At 40.9% G+C, this 23443-nt stretch overlaps 1 protein-coding gene across 1 annotated transcript in view; it reads left to right on the top strand.

Moving 5' to 3' along the window:
* Positions 1-21358: 21358 nt before the first annotated feature.
* Positions 21359-23443, top strand: part of LOC119428835 (gamma-aminobutyric acid receptor subunit gamma-3) — a 125767-nt gene continuing 123682 nt past the window's right edge. The window contains exon 1 of the mRNA XM_037696522.1: positions 21359-21407. Within this exon, the coding sequence (XP_037552450.1) occupies positions 21405-21407 (3 nt within the window). The 5' untranslated portion in view covers positions 21359-21404. The remainder of the gene's footprint in view (positions 21408-23443) is intronic.

Raw genomic sequence — 23443 nt, 5'->3', positions numbered from 1 at the left:
CAAATTAACATAATTCTTGTGCATGAAATGGTGGAATCAGCCTGAAAAATGTGGTTATTCTTTCAAGCCAAAGCTTTTGAGAGATATTTCATAAAACTGCTTATTTTGCTCATAAATACGTGCAACAAGAACCCCCTTGTTTATTTTTTGTAGATATTGCCTGGTGTCGAGTCATAAAGAGCTAAATTCTCCCGTTACTTGGCTTCTGTTAAACCTTTGAAGGTGGAGAAATGTCTTCCCGTCCCAAAAGTATTTCATCATCTCAGCGAGGTGAACACATTCTTGTAGAGCTGAACAGTGTGTCCTCATTCATCCCGCCACACGCCGACACGACCAAACCACAAACGCACAAGCCCACCCACCCACACACACACACACACACTTACACAATCAGTCAATAACTGTCTGTGAAGGGAAGTTTTTCTGATGGGATTTAAATGACCTTTTTTCTCCTTATTTGTGTGTTCGTGAATGGAAAAGATGGGTTTTTACCAACGCCTGATGCCGTCTTTTATCTCCTTTCAGTGAAATGAATGAGGGTTTCTGCAACACGTCTTTTTTTCTCACAAACCATAGTCTGTAAGGTCATGCAGCAAAGCTACTTTATTCAAATTACATCTGGTTATACAAGAAGGAAATGTGTCAATGAAACACCTCTCCTGGAAATTGATCAAGTATGTTCACATTTGAAGGCTCACGGGTTTGTTGGATGTTTCGTTCCTCGTTTTAAGGTATTCAAACAGGTGAGGGTTTAGCTTTATTATGGATAAATGGATATGGGATGAGTGGTTAGAGCAGTCGTCCTCCAATGGGAGAGTTGGGGGTTCGATTCTACTAGCAGTCACATGCTGAAATGTCCTTGTGCAAGAACCTGAACCCCATATTGCCTCTGATGTGTGTCCCATCGATGTATGAATGTGATTTAAAAAGCACTGATTAGTTTTTGTAAAGACATAGAGTGCTGTATGAATGGGTAAATGAGGGCTCAGATTGTTGTGAAGAGCTTTGAGTATCGTGATAAAATGGAAAGGCGTTATACAAGTACAGCCCATTTATCATATCCTGGTCTTCCAGGGCCACGATCTTACGTTTTAGTTTTCCTCACTGATGGAGATCATGGATCACGTCAAGTGATCCATGACCTTACAACCTAGCTGATAGTTTTTTTTATTTAAAATACCATTTTATTTTCAGTTGTTGTTCTCACTTTGTATGGATCCTTTCATGATTGTCTATTGTTGTCCACTGTTGTCATCACGCTTTGTTAAAATCAGGTCTCTCTTGTAAATGAATCAATGGGACTAACCTGTAGGAATAAAGGTTGAATGAATGTTAAGATTCTTGGTCCTCTTACCTCGAAAACCCGGTTGTGATTCCACTAAAAGGAGACCACAACACAACCTAAAGATGCAGTGTTCAGTGTTTCCCCTAGATCAGTTTCCTTGGCAGGGCGCTCATCTTTTTTTGTCGATTGGAAAGGGGGGTGTAGACGGAGACACGTTTGTGTTGCACGCTACCTTAGTGCTATGCTACTGTTTACAGGGCTGGGGGAGGATGCGTGAGAGAAGCAGAGCACTACGTAAGTAGCATTTTTGCTAGCGCGTCTGTATTGCAACAAAAGTTGTCGACGTTGGTGGTGAAGGACATTCGGTAGGCAGGGCCCTCGGTTCTGTTGACAGGGCGGGGCACCCTCCTTGTTTAATGCTAGGGGAAACCCTGAGTATTACTTTCTTCTGTTCATCTTGCTCACTTCTTTGTGGTCCACGTGCCTGATCCATCATTACCTTTCAAAATACCTGGGAACTCTCAACCTGTGCTGCTTTTGTATTGTGGAGCATCACATGAAGCTACCTTCTTTAAGACTGAAACTGAGGCCACCCACCCCAAGAAAAAAAATCATGGTTCCAGCGGGGGGTTAAGTTCCAGCAGTCCCAGTGGTCGAGTGGTTGCATCTAATATGTCTGTCCGCAGTGCAGATGGCTGGCTGTAGGTTGTCCTTGGAGTGAGACGCCTCACAGTTACAGATGTGGGTCGAAAAGCATTTGGAGGGAATTTTTAGCTTGGGTCATCCAGATGGCTACTGCTCGTCACGTTTCATTTATTTCTTAAAGCAGACATAGTTTGGTTCCTAAAGAGATTAAAAAAAAAAAAAACAGATGTAAAATCTGTTCCTAAAACTATATTTTTGGTTGCGAGTTTAATCCACTGTTTTTAAACAGGCCTAATTTAACTTAAAGACCTTAAGGAAAGACGAGGAACGCCTTAATTTGTTCTTTTTACACCAGTATCATGGTAACCCAGGTGTCTGGTGTCTGTTTCCATGGTTACAGTGCGAGCAGGACGTCTGGAAGAGGGAGCTTAATGATGCAGATTGGCTAAAATGTGAACACGCTTCCTTTTTACAGTCACACGTGTGCAGAGAGTCCTGACTGTTGGGTCTTCATCGGTACGTGACGAGATCATTCAGCTTCCCTCCCCGTGCGTGACGTGGGCGGGAGAAGACAAGTTTCTGAACTCGTACAGAATTATTATGAACGAGGGGGGAGTGGTGGCGCAGAGGTTAGAGAAGCTGAGCCTATGATCGAAAGGTTGCCGGTTCAACTCCTCAGATCGAGAACGTCAAAAAATGTGGGTGAGAAAGGTGAAGCGCTCACACCTGCTTCTACTCTCATTTACCCCACTCTGGGCCCTTGAGCAAGGCTCTTAGCTAGGCCTGTTGCGATAAACAATAAATCAGTTAATCGCATGATGAATGAAAATTATCGACCTCATTTTCATTTATCGGCTTTATCGTTTCTTCGTGTCTCTCTCTTTCTACTGAAGACCATGGATGACAAGAGACTCCACTCTGGTGCTCTTCACTGACCCCTCTTTTTAAATTCCGTTTTAAAAATCCAAAATCGCGTTTTTTGGATCGTTAAAAGCAGCTAAGCTACGAGCTAAGCTAACAGGCCGACCTCGGTGAAAAAAAAAACTGTCTCGTCGAAGCTCCAAAATTCACGGTTGAAAGCCGTGCATTTGTGTAAAAAGCTGTTTTTCTCTGTAAAAAGAAGCGGAAAACTTGTTTACTGATTTTTTTTTTTTAGCTAAAAGCTTTGTGTGAAAAATGCTATGCTAAAGATCTCAAACCACACCGAGTGTCCGCCATTTTGAGAACAAAAAAAAAAAGGAACGAGAGACAGACCATGTCAAGTCAAGGGGCCTCCCTCCCATTTTTTTTAAAGATACACGCTGTTCTCTCCCTCACTATCCATCCTTCAGTTCAGACAGTCTTATACTGCCATCCAGTGGTCAAAAAAGGTACTCCACTCAAAACAAATTAATGAACATTTCTTCTTAAATTTGACAAAAATACTAATTGTCAAATTTCAAACAATATTGTTTATCGCAATAACTTCTGAGACAATCACCCAGGAAAATTTGTTTTTGTGATGTCTACCCTTAACCCCCCATCTGCTCCCCCTGGCACCCTAGATGGCAGCTCTCTGCTCCACACAGAGGGCTGTGGTAGCTTGATAGTCTGTGGTTATGTCAGGAAGGACATCCGGCATTAACCGATGTCCAAGTCTTGGTGCAAGTTAGTTTGCTGTGGCAACCCCTGAAGAAGGGAGCAGTTGAAAGAATAATAAATAAATACACTGTTTCCCCTACATTACTTGCCTTGGCAGGGCGCTCATCTGTTCCGCGATTTTTGTCGCAATTTTCTGACGGGAAGATCCAAAACACATCGATGTTGCGCGCTGTTTGTACAGATGGTTTTAGGTTTTTGAGCAGAGGTGGGGTGGGGTCATGTAGACGGCCCAGCATGAGGGAAATGGTGTGATAGTTTGTAGCTTTATAGCTAGCACATCTGTATTGGCCGCCGCTAGCTTAGTGCTACGTCAGTGCCGGCTGTTGTCGACGGGGGCGGGGTGTGCGTTTGTTCGATTCAGTAGGCAGGGCGGGGCACCCTGCTTGTATAATGGTAGGAGAAACACTGCAGAAATATTGTGAATAAATAATTGTCCTTTTTCCTGCATTTTCTTCAAAAAATAGAAGAAAAATTGTTGTTGCTAGATCCAGAACTATTAAGCAAACCTGTTATACAAGTGAAACTGGGTTGCATATCACAAATACATTGTTGTAGTGTGCACTGTATCAGAAATAAAGGATTTCTGGGAGTTACAGTCTCAAAACTGCTTGCTCGTACAAAATGTTGCAATCAGATGGGACTCCCACTGCCCTAAATGCCCATAGTTAGTTTTGTGAGCATCTTGGTGACAGAATAGTGAGGACAATAAAGTTTATTGCAACTGATATTGTCACCATGATATTAACCCTCCGAAGGTCTTTTGGGGAAAAATCAGCCATAACCCAAGTAAATCTTTGGTCGTAAAAAGTAGATCCACATGCACGTGCATTAATTCCCCCTATCGTATCCTATCCTATCCTATCCATCTATCCATCCATCTATCCATCCAACCAGTAAACCAGTTTTTGTCATAAAGTGAAGACATTTTAAGGGTAAGATATTACTAGTTTAAATTTTGTGGTAAGTAAAAATGTTACTCCCACATAGATATTGAAACATTTGGTTCTCTTCTTGTTGTAGGGGAAGAAATGAAATTAACAAGCGTAGATGAGCTGCCAACTGTGCACTTGTGTTGGCATGCTCCGATCAGTTTGCGATGCCTAGAGGGAGTTCAGGGACCTCACTGAAAGGCCTCCGTGGCCTAGTTGTGATCTGGTCCCCACTGGGGAGCTGACACCACAAGGCTGACACATATATTTGTGTTATCAGTTCTTGTTTTTGCGTCATTTAAGACCGAGCCCGGTTTTAGCTCACACCATCTAATTGATGACCACAACCATCATTGTGGATGTATAGAAGACTCAAAACATTCATTAAAAAGAGTTCGGGAAGGTTACTTATTCTGAAATTGAATTAATCTCTGAAGTCAGGTCAGTGCCTCTCTGTGAGCAGGGGTTGCCCTGGTTCAAATCCTGGTCAGGGGTCCTTTCTGGGTGGGGTTTGCATGTTCTCTCTCGCATGCATGGGTTTTCTCCGGGTACTCTGGTTTCATCCCACAGACCAAAAACATGCATGTTAGGCTGACTGATAACTCTAAATTGTCCATAGGTGAGAGAGTGAATGGTTGTTTGTCTCGTTTGTCTCCGTGTCCCTGTGATGGACTTGTGACCTGTCCTGGGTGTCCCCCGCCTCTCGCACAGTGATGGCTGGACATGAGCACCAATGACCCCCGCGGCCCGTAAAAGAAAAAGCAGGTAAACATGATGGATAAATGGAAGTCAGGTCTGATCTGAGAATGATGTGGGTGTCGTATTAAGGTTTTATATAGTCTGACAGTCTAGATTTCTTTAAGAAATATAAAGAGTCATACTCTTTAGGCACACACATACCACAACACGGCACTACACATACAGTGGCCCCATGCTGTGGGATTGTTTTGGAGGAACGGACTGGGAGGTTTTCAGAGAAGCTGCTGAAAATGATGGAATGCTAGATCTTGACCAATGCACATCCTCAGTTCTGGGGTACATTGGTTACATGTACTGACAATGTCTCTAACTTAAAATATGTTAAGAGTTACCTGAACAGAAAGTCTTGGCTGAATGCAGAGGTGCGCACCCTGCTGGAAGCCATGAAACTGCCTTCAGGTTTGGAAACTCGCAGGAGCTGAGAAGGATAAGGAAAGAGCTGATTGCTGGTATTAAGAGGGCCAAGGCCACATATGCAGAGAGGATCGAGGGTCAATTCACCTCACGAGACCCACGGAGCATGTGGAGGGGCATTAAGTGCATAACGGATTATAAAAGCAGGAGCGAACAATGTCCCAAAGACCCATCTCTGCCTGATGCCTTCAACAAGTTCTATGTACGCTTTGAAGACCCGAACAGACCACCCAGCTCCAGACTCACCTCGGCACCAGATGAAGAGCTTCTCAGCGTGACCCCAGTAGAAGTAAGGAGGACTTTCAGGAGGATTAATCTGCACAAGGCAACCGGTCCATACAACATCCCCGTGAAAGTGTTGAATGAATGTGTCAATCATCTCTGCGAGGTGCTGGCTGATAACTTTAACACCTCACTTACCCTGGAGACAGTTCCCACCTGCCTGAAGACTGCCACCATCATCCCAGTCCCAAAGAGCTCTCCAGTGACTCGTCTGAATGACTTTCGGCCACTGGCCCTCAGCACGATAGTCGCTAAATGCTTTGAAAATTTGATCATGACTCGCATCAAAACAACCATCAACATCAACGAGGACCCTCATCAGTATGCATACCGTGAGAACGATCAACAGAGGATGCCTTCTCTTCTGTGGTCCACACTGCGCTCAACCACCTGGAGCAGAAAAACTCTTACGTCCGTATGCTCTTTGTGGACTTCACATCCATCTTCAACACCATGATCCCCCAAACCCTGATGGACAAACTATCCACACTAGGACTAAGCCCCTCCATTTACAACTGGGTACTAGACTTCTTAACAAACAGACCACAGTCAGTGAGGATCCACAACTTCTCCTCCTCCACCATAACCCTCAGCACTGGCTCTCCTCAGGGATGTGTGTTGAGCCCCCTCCTGTTTACTCTGCTCACGTATGATTGTGCAGCTACCCATCCAGGCTGTCACATTGTAAAGTTTGCAGATGATACATTGGTGGTGGGATGCATCATAAACAATGATGAGTCCAGCTACAGGCAGGAGGTGGAACACCTGGAGAGCTGGTGCAGAGAGAATAACCTTCACATCAATGTGAAGAAGACAAAGGAGATGGTCGTGGACTTCAGAAGGAACAAAAACACCTACACCCTCCTGAACATAAGAGGATCTGCAGTGGAAGTGGTCTCCAGCTACAAGTACTTGGGTGTACACATGAATGACAACCTCAGCTGGAGCAACAACACCACCAGCCTGATCAAGAAAGCTCATCAGAGACTCTTCTTCCTCAGGCGGCTGAGACGAGCTGGTCTGGGAAGCTCAGTCCTCACCTCCTTCTACAGGTGTGCAGTGGAGAGCATCCTGTGCTCCAGCATCAACGTGTGGCATGGAGGCTGCACAGCTGCAGAAAGAAAAGCTCTGCAGAGAGTGATGAAGGCTGCGCAGAAGATGTTGGAGTCAGTCTCCCCACCATCACAGACATCTACACCTCCAGATGCAGGAAGAGGACCACCTGCATCATGAAGGACCCCACTCACCCAGCACACACACTTTTTGCCCCGCTCCCGTCAGGAAGGAGGTTGAGGAGCATTAAGTGTAGAACCACTAGACTGAGGAACAGCTTCTACCCTGAGGCTGTTAGACTCATGAATCTCTAACCAGAATAATCACATCATGTTGCTGCTGATCTGTTTCATGTTGATGTGTTCATGCGTGCTCATCTGCTCACACAGACTCATGTTCATGTTCGTGCTTCTGTTTGGCATAATGTTTTTATGTTATTAGTGCTTAGCCAATTTTTAGTTGATGTTTTTCTTAGTTCATATCTTAGATGTTATTACTGTTTTTCTTTTACATTTTATTGTTGGATGTAACTGGGACCCTGTGTACATAATTTCGTTCCACCACATGTACCACATGAGGTGCGAATGACAAATAAAGAACCTTGAATCCTTGAATACACGCTGTCTTCACAATGAGCATGTTTCCAACACTGGAAAACGTTTTTTGACTCCACGCAGGTTTTTCTGGGGCAATGTGGCCTGGACTCACCAGAACATTGATAAATATGACACTCCAAATTAAGGGTAGGAGATATAGTATATCATATGACTTTTTAAAGGAATATATGACTTATAATTTTTACATTTATTGTTAACAATTGATTTTATGTTTTTTATTTTATTTTACTAGTTAAAAAGCAATTTACCAACAGTATTTTCCCACGTAAAACAGCCCTAAAGGTAATAAAAATAGGGGGGAATGTCAGAGAAGCGGAGCTCTACGTCTGTAGCTTTTTAGCACGTCTGTATTACACGCTGCTAGCTTAATGTTACGTCGGCACCAACAGTTCTCAACTGGAGGGAGTACATTCTGGTAGGCAGGGCGCTCGGTTCTGATGACAAAGCGGGGCGCCCTCCTTGGATAATAGTAGTGGAAACACTGGTTTTAATCACCCCAACTTTGAGGTAAAGGTTAAAGCTTTGACCTTGATTTGCGACCTTTACCTCAAAGTTGGGGTAACGAAGAGTATGCAACGTGCCGTGTATCAGTGGAACAAATTAATATCAGGTTTCTTTAAATTATCCTGAGAAGATCAGTAGCTATTCTTTGGACGAGCAAATATCTTGTTAAAGCCTTGACCCTGATTTGTGACGAGAGCTTTGCTCGTCCAAGGAATAGCTACTGATCTCAGGATAATTTAAAGAAACCTGATATTAATTTGTACCACTGATACACGGCACGTTGCATACTCTTTTGGTTACCCCAGCTTCAAGATCAAGGCCACAAATCAAGGTCAAATGTTATATATTATAGGTCTTGTCCAAACTATTGCTATGTAATACTTGGTTGATGGGTGTATAACGTACCGTATATTGTACTCTTGTTATGAGTTTGTACAATTTCTTAACCTGTTCTTAATATAATGGAGAATTAACACGTATGCCACTGATGTGAGACTTGAAGCAGCCTCTGTCTCGGACTGTTAGACCCAAATCATTTTAAAAATTAAAGGTAAACACCACCACTGTGCTGAAGTGCACTCTAGCTACATAAAAAGCTATAAAGCTAAACAGCCTGTTCCCTTCATTAGTCTTCTGAGGAAAACTCAGTTTATATTTAGCTTTAAATAAACGTGAACAGAAACGTAGAATAGAACAATCTGTAAGAAAGGTTAGTTTAACACAAAACTCGAGGCTCGTTTAAAATTGATTAAATAAAACGTCAACTTCTGTAATAATTTAACACAATTCTGTGAAGTATTGCTGCATTATTTATCAGCCATTTTAAAATTATTTGTTCACTTAAGACAAAACTCTAATTAGCACTATGAAAAGGAAACTGGTTACCTCTTATCGCGATTCAAAACAAAGACATTGTGTAATTTGTCTAAATCCCGGCTCAATATTGGAACTCGGCAACTGTTAAATTGTTTTAATACCTTTTGCCATGTGAAAGGTAACGGCTTTAATCACTTCCTTCCACCATTTGGTTGCTTTCTCATATGGACTGTTTTTGTCAAACACCTTGTGCGGAAGTGTTCGTTTCCGTCTAAAAATACCTGTTGCCTCTGTCACATGCGGCGTGGCAGCTCTGTAAGAAGTGCCTTCTTCAAACGTCTGTTTCAGAGGGTTGCTTTAGTCCAAAGGTTCCCTTTCCCTCTTCTGGTTGAGGTGGGACTATGTTCCCGATGCCGTCTCTTTGAGTATTTGAAAAGGTTTGTTGCGTTAAAGGGAAATAAACTCGTGAAACACTGAGGAAAAATCAACTGGCAAAGTTCTCGATTTACTGGTCTATGTTGCGGCACTCACCTGTGGTCATGATGTTTGGATCATGACGGAAAGAATGAGATACTGGATACACGCGACCAAAATGAGCTTCCTAGTAGGGTGGCTGGGTTCAGCCTTAGAGATGGGGCGAGGAGCTCCGTCATCCGGGTGAAGCTCCGAGTAGACCAGCTGCTCCTTTGCATGGGAAGAAGTCAGTTGACGTTGTTCGGACATCTGATTACGATGCCTCCCTTTAGAAGTTTTCCGGGTACTCCCCACTGGTAAGAGGCTCCTGGGAAGACCCAGAACTCTCTGGGGGTATTGTGTATTTTCCCTGGCATTCCTATGTCATAGAAGATTCTGAAGAGTCAGTGTCCCAGCTGGGAATTGTTGATGGGGAGAGGGATGTCTGGGTTTCTCTCCTGGACCTGTTGCCTCTGAGACCTGGCTATGGCTAAGTGGTACCAGATGGAGATGATGCCAATACTGTATTACCTATGTTATAAATCATATTGCTTCAGTGTTTGGACACAAAAATACACAGCGTACATCACTGAGCTCAACTATTAGCAACCATGCTAGTTTAAACTTTTTATTTTCATTCAACCTTTACCAACCATTTAACTTGCTGCTGCAAAATAGGTCTGGCATGACGTCATCCACAAATTCAATTCTTTCTTTGGAAGAAACACTTAACCAGTGGTGGGCACGGTTCCGCTAATCCACTAATTGCGGAACTAATGTTCCATTTAGCGGATTAGCGTTTTCGCAAAATTTGAAAATCTTTAGGGGAATTAGTGTCTGACAAAATTAAAATTCATCCAAAATGTTTTGGACAATCTCTCTCTCTTGGTGCGAGACAAATGGAACATGCTCCAAAAATTGTAAAGCCAGTTCTTTCTCAAAATGGTCTTAAAATAATTTCTCAATGAAATAACCTTTGAAAGGATTTGCAATGTGCGAGAGCATTGGAAGGGTTTGACTTCTTATGAACCCAAACTGGGAGTGATTGGGATTGAAAAAGGCAACAAACTGGGATCAAACTGAGGCAGAATTAAAACTTTTTTGACTAAATTGTGACATTTGCAGGAATATCAGAATTAATTTGCCGCAATGTATGTACACAAATCAGTTCTACGTGCCAATTCAGGGTGAGTCCACAAGAAGTTTTGATAATTTTCTTGCAATTTTCTGTCAGGCCGTTGCCAATGGTTGGAGTCCAGTCAGACGCAGAGCGGTATTTTCAGATGTATTCACAAGTAGCCAGCAGACGCCACACTGTCAATGGCTTCTACATAGCAGAGTGTAATAAATTATTTTCCAGCGCGTATTTTCCCCCAAGAGACCAAAGACACGAGGCTTCCCCTCTGATGTGCATTTGATAGCCTTCTGAGGCCTTCCAATTCCCAGAACAGAGCTTGAGAACTGAACATATGGGGGATGAACGGTCAGTGGGGATATGTGCATCCGCATGTACTTGTGTTTACTCCAGCTGGAAATGCGTAACGCATTCGTCATGGCAGCCAGGCCAAGCAGGCATAAAAAGCCTTTCTTCTCACAATCAAACCCCACAAGGTAATTCGATAATACAGATGGGAGCTGTCAGGCCTTTTCTATAAAACAAGGCAATGAGGAGGAAGATGAGCAAGACATAAGGATGGAAATTATCCCGCCTTTTCGGATCACATTTTCTCTTTTAAGAGTAGAACTGAGGTTAAAATAAGGTATAGGTGAATGTTTTTTTGTACAGATAAGAACCTGGTTTGCTTTAAACTTACTTTCCATCTAAAAGTATAAAAAAATAAGCTTTGAGATTTAAAACGAGTCATTGGCGCATTACCCATGCGCCATCGCACATAAATCTGTCGCACAGTATTTGAAGAAACACTGACGAAAGCTCAGCAGACCTGACAAACACCATCATGTAAAACAACTCAACCTTTCAAACAGACGGAAAAGTAGAAGGATGAAGAAAGGCTGGAAGATTTGGACGGGAGTGTTTCCAGCTTGCACTCTTAAAGGATCTACAACTAGTTGGAACAATAGACCTTATTTGATAATCGCTTCAGATATTAAACAAGACCCAAAAAATACTGTAGGCTTTTTAGTTTTTATAATTTTTTGTTGACACATGGATGTCACCATTTTATTTACATTGCAATGCATTCTGGGTAAATGATGTAAACAGGTTGCGTTGGTGCTAGTTTTCAGGTCTCTCTTGTAAATGAGTCCTCGAGGCTCAATGGGATTTACCTGTATAAATAAAGGTTGATTGATAGTTCCATTCAGCTTGAATGTCAAATTTGGACATTTATTGATATTCAGACATTTAATTTGAACCGGAGCACATTGACGGAGAAGGGAATGTAGAATTAACTAGGCATTCCTGTTAGCTCCGGAGCTAATGTATAAGATGCTAACTCCAGAGCTAATGTATAAGATGCTAACTCCAGAGCTAATGTATAAGATGCTAACTCCCGAGCTAATGTATAAGATTTGAAGCTCTCGACCTTGACCTCTCTAAGTGTCTTTAAGAATCTGTTGGACACCTGGCAGGGTCCAATGCTGACATGTTCCTGTTGTTAGTTTTCTACATTTGTCTTGGAATCTATCTGTTTTTTGTTTTGTTACCTTTTCCTTTTAGCCATCCTATTTGTTAAAAAAAAAAAAAAAAACTGTAGTATGCTTTTTTATAACTGTTTATTGTTGTTGCTGTTGTCCATTGTTGTCATCTTTCTTTGTTGAAATCAGGTCTCTCTTGTAAATGAATGAGTCCTCGAGGCTGAATGGGATTTACCTGTAGAAATAAAGGTTGATTGATAAGATGCTAACTCCAGAGCTAATGTATAAGATGCTAACTCCAGAACTAATGTATAAAATATTAACTCCAGAGTTAATGTATAAGATGCTAACTCCAGAACTAATGTATAAAACATTAACTCCAGAGCTAATGTATAAGATGCTAACTCCAGAACTAATGTGTAAAACATTAACTCCAGAGTTAATGTATAAGATGCTAACTCCAGAGATAATGTATAAGATGCTAACTCCAGAGTTAATGTATAACATGCTAACTCCAGAGCTAATGTATAAGATGCTAACTCCAGAGCTAATGTATAACATGCTAACTCCAGAGCTAATGTATAAGACGCTAACTCCAGTGCTAATGTATAAGTTAGTAACTCCAGAGCTAATGTATAAGTTGCTAACTCCAGAGCTAATGTATAAGTTGCTAACTCCAGAGCTAATGTATAAGTTGCTAACTCCAGAGCTAATGTATAAGTTACTAACTCCAGAGCTAATGTATAAGTTGCTAACTCCAGAGCTAATGTATAAGATGCTAACTCCAGAGCTAATGTATAAGATTCTAACTCCAGAGCTAATGTATAAGTTGCTAACTCCAGAGCTAATGTATAAAATGCTTGTTCCATCTCTCATATATGTGACATTTGCGCCAAAGCTAATGTATGTGAAGTTAGCTCCATAGCTAATATAACACTATAACACTTTAATGTTTCTGTCCGTACCTGACATGTTTTGGACCTCAATTGTTGGTATTTTTAGATCTCTCCATTCTTTTTATATTCTCTATTGTGTGATTCCTTGTGCACGTTCCTTTGTATTGAAACCCTGGCACTACAATTTCCTGCAGGATCAATAAATTCTTGTCTTGTCTCATCTTATTTTATCTTAATACATAAGCCGTCAGCTTTAGAGTTGATATAAGACGTTGGCTCCAAAACTAATATATAATACGTTAATAAAGAGTTTTCTCGTGCCACAAAGAATAACTTTTAGTAGAACAGAGAAAAAATTACATGTTGAGGCCAATATGTGCAAGTAGTCAGAGACCCCTTTAAAGAACGATCCACTGATGAGACTTTATGGACTTCAGGTAAATTCACTTCAGGTTGACCCAGATTTTTAACGATGCGGACCTTATTTGCTGGAAGAGCTCCGCCTTGCACCACAATTCTGTGCTTTTTTTTTTTCATACCCTTCCTCCTATTTCTGCTTTAAGCCTCAAAGGAGGGAGAGAGTAGTGCTCCTCTGCTTGCAGGTGATTCTGCTGTACAGTACAGAGGAATGCAGATCAGTTGGACGGCATTCTGCACTGCTCAAATGTGGGAATTCTAATCGTCTCGGTCTTTTCCCCGATGAACAGCACGTCCAGGGGTTTCCCTGATTGCTCTAAAAGAACAATGAAAGCAAGCCTTGCATTTCTCAGCCTTTACATGGTGTGTGTTCATATGTTTTCTGTGCCAGGTTTCTTCAAATGGGGAAAAGAAACGAGACTTTAACTCTGAACTTGGGTGTCTTTCCCAGTAATGGTACTAAGTAGACCTCAGGAGGGTCAGAGATGCTTCTGAATTACCAGAGCGTTGACAACTGAAAATGAAATTACTCGAAAGCCATAACCTTTCTTCTCACGATTGTGAGGCCCAAGATTTCATGTCTTGCAAACCAACAGTGGAAGTGTGGAAACTGTTTACACGTTTCAAGAACAGTAGATTATTGTTCGAGTTCAGGATATTTAGAAAGTTGGACTTTTTCTTTTACTTTGAGAATCCAAACCACGGGTCTGCAACGTTTACGATCAAAAGAGCCATTTCTGCCCCTTTGTTCACTAAACTAAACGTGTCCGGAGCCACAGTACCTGCTACAACTGGGATTCTCAACTGGTGGCCCACGGACCAGTTTGTTAGAGGGCGCTTTTCTGGACAGTAGAGATGATTTTGTAAAACTAAAAATATCTAATGATTTTTAACATTTATTGATATTTTTACACTCTAAGACTAAATAAAAGATGAGATTCTTGTAAAGAAGGAAAAAATAATATAGTTTTTGCCCATTTTCTAAAAACTAAAATGATAAACTATGCATAATTATGTGATTTTTTTTTTATTTTTATTGTAGAAAAATGATGTATCCTACTTTGAAGAAATAAAACGTAAAGTGAAAGTATGTTTTACTCCTTGTAATGTTTCTAGTATTCATATATTTGCAAAATAAATTACAGGAAAACTGCTAAAACTAGACCTTTTAGTTATAACAACCAATAAGATTCAGTTTTATGTCAGTTTTGGTCAAGAGCCGCTGCAGAGGGACCAAAGAGCCGCATGTGGCTCCAGAGCCGCAGGTTGCAGACCCCTGATCTAAGCAAACCACCAACCTTTACTGAAACACTACAGCCTCATTTTAATGAAAGCATACACTCTCCAAACGAAGCGCAAACCAGGGAACTGCGGAAGTAACGCAACTAGCACAATTCTTCATAATTAACAAACACGTGTTTTTAATCTTAACCATTGGAATTAAATTAATTGGTGATTTCTGTGACAACACAAACAATAATTAAAGGAACAAAGTTTAATCTCTCATTCGATGCAATCAGTCAAATTTATTTATACCTGTAAGTAGATGTCATTACGGTGAAGTAAGTCGGCTTTCTTTCCAAAAATGATACATGCGTATGACGTAGACAGTAGGCGCAACATGATTAAAAGTGACCTGGTGCTCAATGCTTTATGATAAATAAAACTCTCCCTTCCTTACCATCGTACGAACAGGGTGCCCCACCCTGCCAACAGAACCAAGCGCCCTGCCTACCAACACCCCCCTACCCGTTGACAGCTTCCGGCACGGACATAGCACTAAGCTAACAGCGCTCAATACAGATGTGCTAGCTAAAAAGCTATGACTATGGAGGTGGCCAAGGCTGGATTAACCATATGGGCAACTGGGCAACTGCCCAGGGGCCCATGATCTCTAAGGGGCCCAGGGCAGTGAGGGCACAAGCAAATTATCTGCTTATTCTGTATTTTGCCAGATTATGGTGACTCTGGGGTCATGATGATGGGGCCCTTCAAGATTGTTGCCAGATAGACAGATGGCCTCACTTTGACTCTGGAATACCGTAATTTCTGGACTATAAACCACTACTTTGTTCACATGCTTTGAATCCCGTGGCATAAACAATGCTGTGGCTAATTTATGGATTTTTTTTTTTTTGATGGCTAACAAACTTAATATCACCAAAACATAGGCCCTTGGTCCTTCCCCAGACCATTTTGAATAAAGTAGATGTGATTTCTTGCATTTTGGTGTATTTTAATGAGTTGTTAAACATCTACATTTACTTAAATTTATAAACACTCTGTTTCTGTCAAGCAGACCTTGACATATCCCCCTCTCTGACTTGACGGCTCCAAGCTCGACTCTTTTCCACTGAATTCACTATTGTTCGACTCCACACGTGAAACCTCTTGGCACCTCCTCCGTCTGTTCATGGTAGCTTCCTGTGGGCTCCTGTCCGAGTACGACTGCATGGTTAGCTCGGCAATCACCCCAGCAACTCTTTTTGGGGCTGAGATTTTTTTAAGGGTAGAATTGGAAATGCTTACTTGAAGAGGCAGCTCGTATGTGATATTAAGAAGTCGTAAGTGGCTGTTGTGTTTAAAATTAGTGTTTATGTAATTTCAGTTTACCTATCCAATATAAGTTTTATTCGTTCAAGGCAGTCGTATTTGTTCATAACTTTATTATTAATAAACCTGAGAGTTACCGGATCCAAGCAAACAGTTTTCGGCACACACCCTGTCAAAATAAGAGCGTTCCCGGCTCAAATTAAGCTCTGACTGTACATATTGCCAGTACGTATTTAATTAAAAGTTTTAAACATTTTCCTGTGGTAAATATCTCGTTACAACGTGGACACCTGCGGCTTAAAGACAAACGCGGCCTATATTTGTATAAAATTTTTATTATTTTTATTTAATGGGTGCAACTTATATTCTGGAGTGCTGAATAGTCTGGAAATTATGGTACTTTGGTCTACAGTGGACTTCATGGTTAGGAAAAAACTACGTATTGGAAAAATTCTACAGAAATAACCTCTCAGGAGTCCGGGATAGATGTTTTGACAAAATGTTTTTTAAAAATCTGTTCTTTCAAAGAGAGAGATCTGGCACTTACATCCAGAATGCACGCCACCCCTCAGCACGAGCCGCATCGCTCACACAGAAACAATTATTTATACATTTCAAGCTGAGCCAGCTAAAGGATTTCCAGCTGGCAGAGGCTCTTATCATGTTTTGTCAAGCCGAGCTGAAGAGTTAGCAAATGTTTAAATGGTCAAAAGGCGAAAGGACGTAAACGGACAAAATGCCGACATGATACATACAAAATTTAACCCAGTACACTCTGACATATAATCTTTTTCTATGAATGTAGAAAACAAACTAGATTGCGTTTCCTGTGAAAATGCAGTGTGAATTCTTGTTGCTGAAGCACTTGCTGACAAAAAGCTGAAATTAGCTAAAAACATGCTGAAATGGAAGAACAAGCGTAAGTTAGCTGAAGAAAGCAGAAAGAACACATATTTGCTGAATTTGGTTTAAATAAGCAGAAATGAACACAGAAATTTGTGGATTAGCTAAAAAAAAAAGGCTTAAATTAGCAAGAAATAGCTGAAAAGTAGCTGAAATGACAGAATGAAGCTTAAATTACCAAAAGGAAGTGGAGAGAGCACAATTGTGCCTAATTAAACATGAAGAAGCAGAAATGGGCAAAAACAATGTTGAAATTATCTGAATAAAGCAGAAATTTGCCAATAACAGCTGAATAGTAGCCAAAGAATGTCCAGGACATCCTTGTAAAAGAGATTAATAATTTCAATTAATTTCTTCCTGGTAAAGTAAAGGTTAAAAAAAAAGAAGCAAAAAGAAGCTTAAATTACCATAAAGAAGTGGAGAGAATACACTTGTGCCCAGTGAGGCTGAAAGAAGCAGATATGAGCACAAAAAAGTGGAACTGATCGAGAAAAGCAGATGGTTGCAATAAACAGCTGAATAGTAGCTAAATAGGCAGAAGCTTACGTTACCCAAAGGAAGTGGTTAGAGCACCAGTGTGCCCAATTAAGCTGGAAAAAGTTGAAATGAGTGCAAAAAATGTAGAATTAGCTGAAAAGGTTAAAATTAGCATAAAACAGCTAAATAGTAGCTGAAATGGCAGAAAATGCTGAAACTAGCAGAACAAAGCTGAAAGGAGCACAACAAGCTGAAATGAGCATAAATAAGTTAAGTAGGCTGAAAGTGGCAAAAAATACCATGAAAACCTTTATCTGAAAACAGCTTAAATTTGCTAAAAAGCTAGCTGAAAGCTGAAAATGTAGAACCAGCTAAAATTAGCATAAGAAAGCAGAAAGAACACGTTTGCCCAATTACATTGAAAGAAGCAGAAATGAGCACAAAAAGGTGAAAATATCTGCTGAGACTAGCAAAAAAAAAGACAGCTGAAAAGTAGCTAAGAAGGCATAAAGAAGCTGAAATTAATAAATTAAAACAGCAAAATAGTAGCTGAAATAGCTGAAATTAGCAGAAAGAAGTTAGAAGAAGCACAAAATTTTGAAGTTGGCAGAATAAATCTGAAAGGAGCACAAAACAACTGAAATTATCTGAAAGTAGCTAAAAATTTTTTTTAAAGAATTGCACAAGGAGTCTGAAAGCAGCCGAAGCAGAACAAAAAGTGAAAGGAGCAGTAAAAGGTTGTAAACGGATCTAAAGATTTGAAGGATGGAAAATGAGCTCGTTTCATTTTCTATGTGGAAAAAATGGCAGAAAAGGCTAAATGTTTCAAACAGCTAAAGTTACACCAACACCAAAAGTCAGAGCAGGATTGAGCTGAACGTTTTATGATTTGTTGAAATGGAACAAAAATGATGGAAGAAGTTAGATGCCGATAAACGTATGGAATGGGGATCGAAGTCGGAATAATAAATATAAACAGGATGACAATAGTGTGAATTCACACTATTAACGTAACAAGATGCGTTTCTTACACTGCCAGAAAAATCAAGTTTAAGCTGTGCAGAGCTATTCTGCATTGTTTAGTTAGCGGAGCAGAACTTTCGGCTGGACTCAAACCAGCGCTGACAGAAGCTGCAAGTCCCCCGGGATGAAACGAGCTCACGTGCACATTCTCTTCAACTCTTCAGCAACGTCGCAGAACAGATAAATATCACACGACTGAGATCATGAAGAAAGCCTCGAGCGTCATTTACCCGTACAGAGACGTACGCCGGACGAGTTATTAATAAACGAAGCTTCTCGTTCTGTAGCTTGAACCTGCCGCCTGTCTGGCTGGCAGGGTTGATGTGTAACGTGCACTCCGTGAAACTGTTGAGTCTTCGTTATGAACCCACTACAGGAACAGTTGGAGCATCTTCAGATCTGTATTTTCTTCATTACTACGTTTAAATTAGAATGCCATCAAAAAGCAATATATTCACTATTTGATGAATGGGTACAATAACACAAATTGTCCATTTTAAATGTATTTTCATAATCATGGACCAGGTCTTTACCCTCACTATGGTCCTTGAGGGGTCATGGGAGTTTGTCCATCCAGTCTACAAGGCATTCGACCGTGTTCCTCAGGGTACACTGTGGGGGGTGCTCCGTGAGAATGGGATTGGGGACCCCTCAGCCCCTATACAAACAGTGCGAGAGTTTGGTTCGCATTGCTGGTAGTAAGTCGGACCACTTCTGGGTAGAGTTGGACTCCACCAGGGCTGCCCGTTGTCACCGATTCTGTTCATAACTTTTATGGACAGAATTTCTCGGTGCAGTTGGATGGTGGAGGGAGTCCGGTTCGGTGGCCTCAGGATTCCATCTCTGGTCTTTTCAGGTGACGTGGTCCTGTTGGTGACATCGTGCCGTGATCTCCAGCTCTCACTGCAGCGGTTCGCAGCCGAGTGTGAAGTAGGGATGTGCGATATGGCATAAAATTCATATCACAATACGTATTGTGAAGGGTGGCGATAACGATATATATCACGATATGTTTTTGGTATAAAACTTGCAATAGGAATGGAAAAAAGCATAATGTCCTTTTGCCATAATTTATTTTGAAAACTGCTATACCACAAAATGTCAATTAAGAAAATTCCATTACTAGGTCTAGATAGCTTTTAAATAACAAACAAATCAAGTGTTAGGGTTCTTTCTTGTAGTGCAAAATGGTGCAAAAGATATCAAATTTAGTTTTAGCCGTATGTTTTAAACAAAATGTTAACTCTTAACAGGTTCCAGTATTCTAACTTAAGGAACAGCAACAGAGCAGCATCTTGCACTGAAAACACTAGTGGGCGTCTCCTTCCGCTTTAAGTAGAGCTGACACAAAATGGCGACCAGTTTCCTCTGTGGCTTTGACCACATGGTCTTGCAGTAAAATCACTCAACACGGCGTTCTTTTACAGATCAGAGAGCAGGTGTAACTGTTTTTTTTTTGGCTCATATGCACTCTGTAAAGCTGACCGATGAACTTTCGACAAAAAAAAACAACTTTCGACGGAACACAGCGTTTTGCCCATGCGTCCGAATACGAGTACGTAATCCGTCCATAGTTAGCTTGTAGCTTTGCTACTTAGCTCTCGAAGAAAGGACCTTAACACCACTTTCACAGTTTTCAACTAAAAAAAAGTTACAATTAAATATGACAACTTGATTTTACATCAGACACAGCATTACTGCGGTTAGCCGGTAGAATACAGATCTCTATCATAGACTAAAGGTCTATCGTTTCTACCTTGTACCGTATATATCACGCATTCCTGGTGTGAAGTATCTGGGATGAGGATCAGCACCTCCAAATCTGAGGCCGTGGTCCTCAATCGGAAAAGGGTGGATTGTTCTCTTCGGGTCGAGGGTGAGGTTTTGCCTCAAGTGGAGGAGTTCAAATATTTTGGGGTTTTGTTCACGAGTGAGGGAAGAATGGGGCGTGAGATTGACGGATGGATTGGTGCAGCGTCTGCAGTGTTGTAGACTCTGTACCGGTCCATTGTGGTGAAGAGGGAGCTGAGCTGTAAGTCAAAGCTCTTTGTTTACTGGTTGGTCTACGTTCCTCCCCTCACCTCTGGTCATGAACTCTGGTAGAGACTGAAAGAACGAGATTGTGGATCCAGGAGGTTGAAGTGAGTTTCCTCTGCAGAGCTGGACTCTCAGAGACAGGGTGAGAAGTTCAGTTATCAGGAGAGACTCAGAGTAGAACTGCTGCTCCTCCACATCCAAAGGAGCCAGTTGAGGTGGTTCATCTGGTAAGGGTGCTCCCTGAGCGCCTCCCTAGGGAGGTGCTTTTGGCATGTCCGACTGGAAGGAGACCCCGGGGAAGACCCAGGACACGCTGGACAGACTATGTCTCAGTTGGACTGGGAACGCCTTGGGTCCTCCCAGAAGAGCTGGAAGAGGCTGTGGAGAGAGATGTCTGGACCTCCCTGCTCAAGATGCTTCCCCTAGACCTGAGTCCAGAACAAGAGGGAGGACATTTCCATACAAAACCACTGAAACCAGTCCCGTTGTGTTTTGCATGAGCTGCAGTCATGCCGACACATGGAAGTTCAAATCATAAATACTGATCCGTGTTGGGAATAATTCATGAAACTCTGAATTTTTCACGAAAACCTCGTTTGCTGCATTACACAACGCGTTTTAAAGGTTTCCATCGGGCGTCTGCGCACGCATTCATACACACAAATGTACGTCTACGTGCAGTCCATGAATATTTTTGAGCACAACTCGGCTTGTTTGGCACTTTTTTTTTTTAAGTTTTGACTTTCTATAAGTGAATCTAACGTGGATATTTAGTAAAATTCCTCCCAGTTATCCTCCATGGTTCCTCTGGAACTGTTGCAGACGTCGTCATGTTCCCTCTCCGGTTAGATCGATGGCTCTGCCTTCAACCCAAACAAAATAAACCGTTTTATTTGCCACGGTGCCACAGTGAGTGATGAAGGGAAGCTTTGTTTTGAACCTGATTATTTGTGTCTATATGTGCTGCAGGGCGGGGGGAGCCTTGACACGCAGCTAAATCTTCATGTGCTCATCTCTCTTCCTTCTGGCTGTTGCAGAGAAACCGACCGTCATCGATGTGGGCATATACGTCAACAGCATCGGGCCCGTGTCCTCCATCGATATGGTGAGTCTGGGGATGACCCGTCTCCTCCACCCTCACGTTTGTTCATCGTCAGACACGAGCGCTGTCATCTCTCATGGAGGTCGTCCGGGCCGCCACAGCTGTTCGAGCTGCTGTGAGCCGAGACCGGCAGGTGTGGACGAGGCTGAAGCGTTCACTCTGCTCACATCCAGTTTTCTTCAGCATCGGCATCGTTCCATCATTTTTGTTGTTTCATCAAAGCATAAATCAAAATATTTCGGCTCTTTCAGGACAATCCTGCTGTGACTTTTGGTATTGGTGCAACTTTAGCTTTTTTTTTTAAGTATTTAGCCTTTTCTGCCATTTTTTTTCCTCGTAGAAAATGAACCGAGTTCATTTTACCTCCTTCAAATCTTTACATCTGTTACAACCTTTTACTGCTCCTTTCACATTCTGTTTTGCTTCAGCTGCTTTCAGCTGCTTTCAGCTGCTTTCAGCTGCTTTCAGCTGTTTTGAGCTCCTTTCAGATTCTTTCTGCTATTATCAGCTTGTTATGCTCCTTTCAGCTTATTTCTGCAAGTTTCAGCTATTTTGTTATTTCAGCTACTTCAAACTAATATTTTAACTGTTTTATGCTAATTTTAGCTATTTCGGCTAATTACTTTTTTTTGCACTCGTTTCAACTTTTTTCAGCCTAATTCAGCAAAAATGCACCCTCTCCACTTCTGGTAATTTAAACTTATTTTTGCTTTTTTAGCTACTTTTCAACCATTTTTTTTGTTGCTAATTTCAGCTTTTTTCTGATTATTTCCACTTCTTTGTGCTCATTTCTGCTTTTTTCAGCCTTAGAGGGCAAACGTGTTCTTTCTGCTTTTTTCTGCTAATTGGGGACTGCCATGCACCTGTTATTCTACACCTCGGAAGAGTGTCTACATTTCTATAACCACAACGTCTACCCCCACAAAAGTTATATCAAAACGACCGGCTCGGCCCGAGATGTGTGCTATTACTTTTATTGGCAATTGGTGTTACCATGGCGACATATTTTGCTAACGAATATGACAAATTTCCCATAGGAAATGAATAGGAGAAAACTTTTCAAAGAAACTGGATAACATCGGGAGCCATTTTGGTTCAACATGCATGGAAGGCACCAATTATCACCTATTATTAATTAGTAAAAAATTATAATTAACATAAAGTATTAATGATTCATTTGAATAATTACAAATAATAACATTAATAATTACTAATACAAATAATTGATATTTAATATTAATTATTAATATTATTATTGCATATATTAATAGTTTATAATAAATAATAAATCAACAATATATTAATATTATTAATTATTAATATTTATTATTAATAATACTTTAATAATAAATAGACAGTCCCTGTCAAAGTTTCTCCAGGAACTTTCTATTTTAAGTTTGTTCTTCTTTTAGAGCTACTTTAATTTTTTTTTTAGCATTGTTTAGCTCATTTCAGCTGTTTTCAGATAAATTCAATTTTTTTTGTGCTACTTTCATCCTAATTAACTTCTTTATGTTAATTTAAGCTGAAAGGAGCATAACTTGTTATGCTCCTTTCAGCTTATTTATGCTAGTTTAATTGATGTCAGCTATTTAGCTATTTATGCTAATTTTAACTATTTCAGCTAATTCCACATATTTTGCACTCGTTTCAACTTTTTTCAGCCTAATTCAGCAAAAATGTGTTCTCGCCACTTCCTTCTGGTAATTTAAGTTTCTTTCTGCATTTTTAGTTAATTTTTAGCTGTTTTTTTTGTTGTTGTTGTTGTTAATTTCAGCGTTTTTTCAAATAATTTCCACTTTTTGCTCATTTCTGCATCTTTCAGCCTAATTAGACAAACATGTTCTTTCTGCTTCCTTCTTCTAATTTAAGCTCGTTTTACCTTTTCAGCTGCTTAGCCCCTTTTTTTTTAGCTAATTTCAACTCTTTTTGGATAAATTCAAAAATTTTCTGGTAATTTCTGCTACTTGCAGCTTAATTAACGTCTTTATGGTAATTTCAGCTTATTATGCTCCTTTCAGCTTATTTATGCTCGTTTA

Source organism: Nematolebias whitei, chromosome 23, assembly GCF_014905685.2.
Source record: "Nematolebias whitei isolate Nwh7 chromosome 23, NemWhi1, whole genome shotgun sequence".
NCBI classification, from domain to species: domain Eukaryota; kingdom Metazoa; phylum Chordata; class Actinopteri; order Cyprinodontiformes; family Rivulidae; genus Nematolebias; species Nematolebias whitei.
This window is presented reverse-complemented; position numbering and strand designations above follow the sequence as displayed.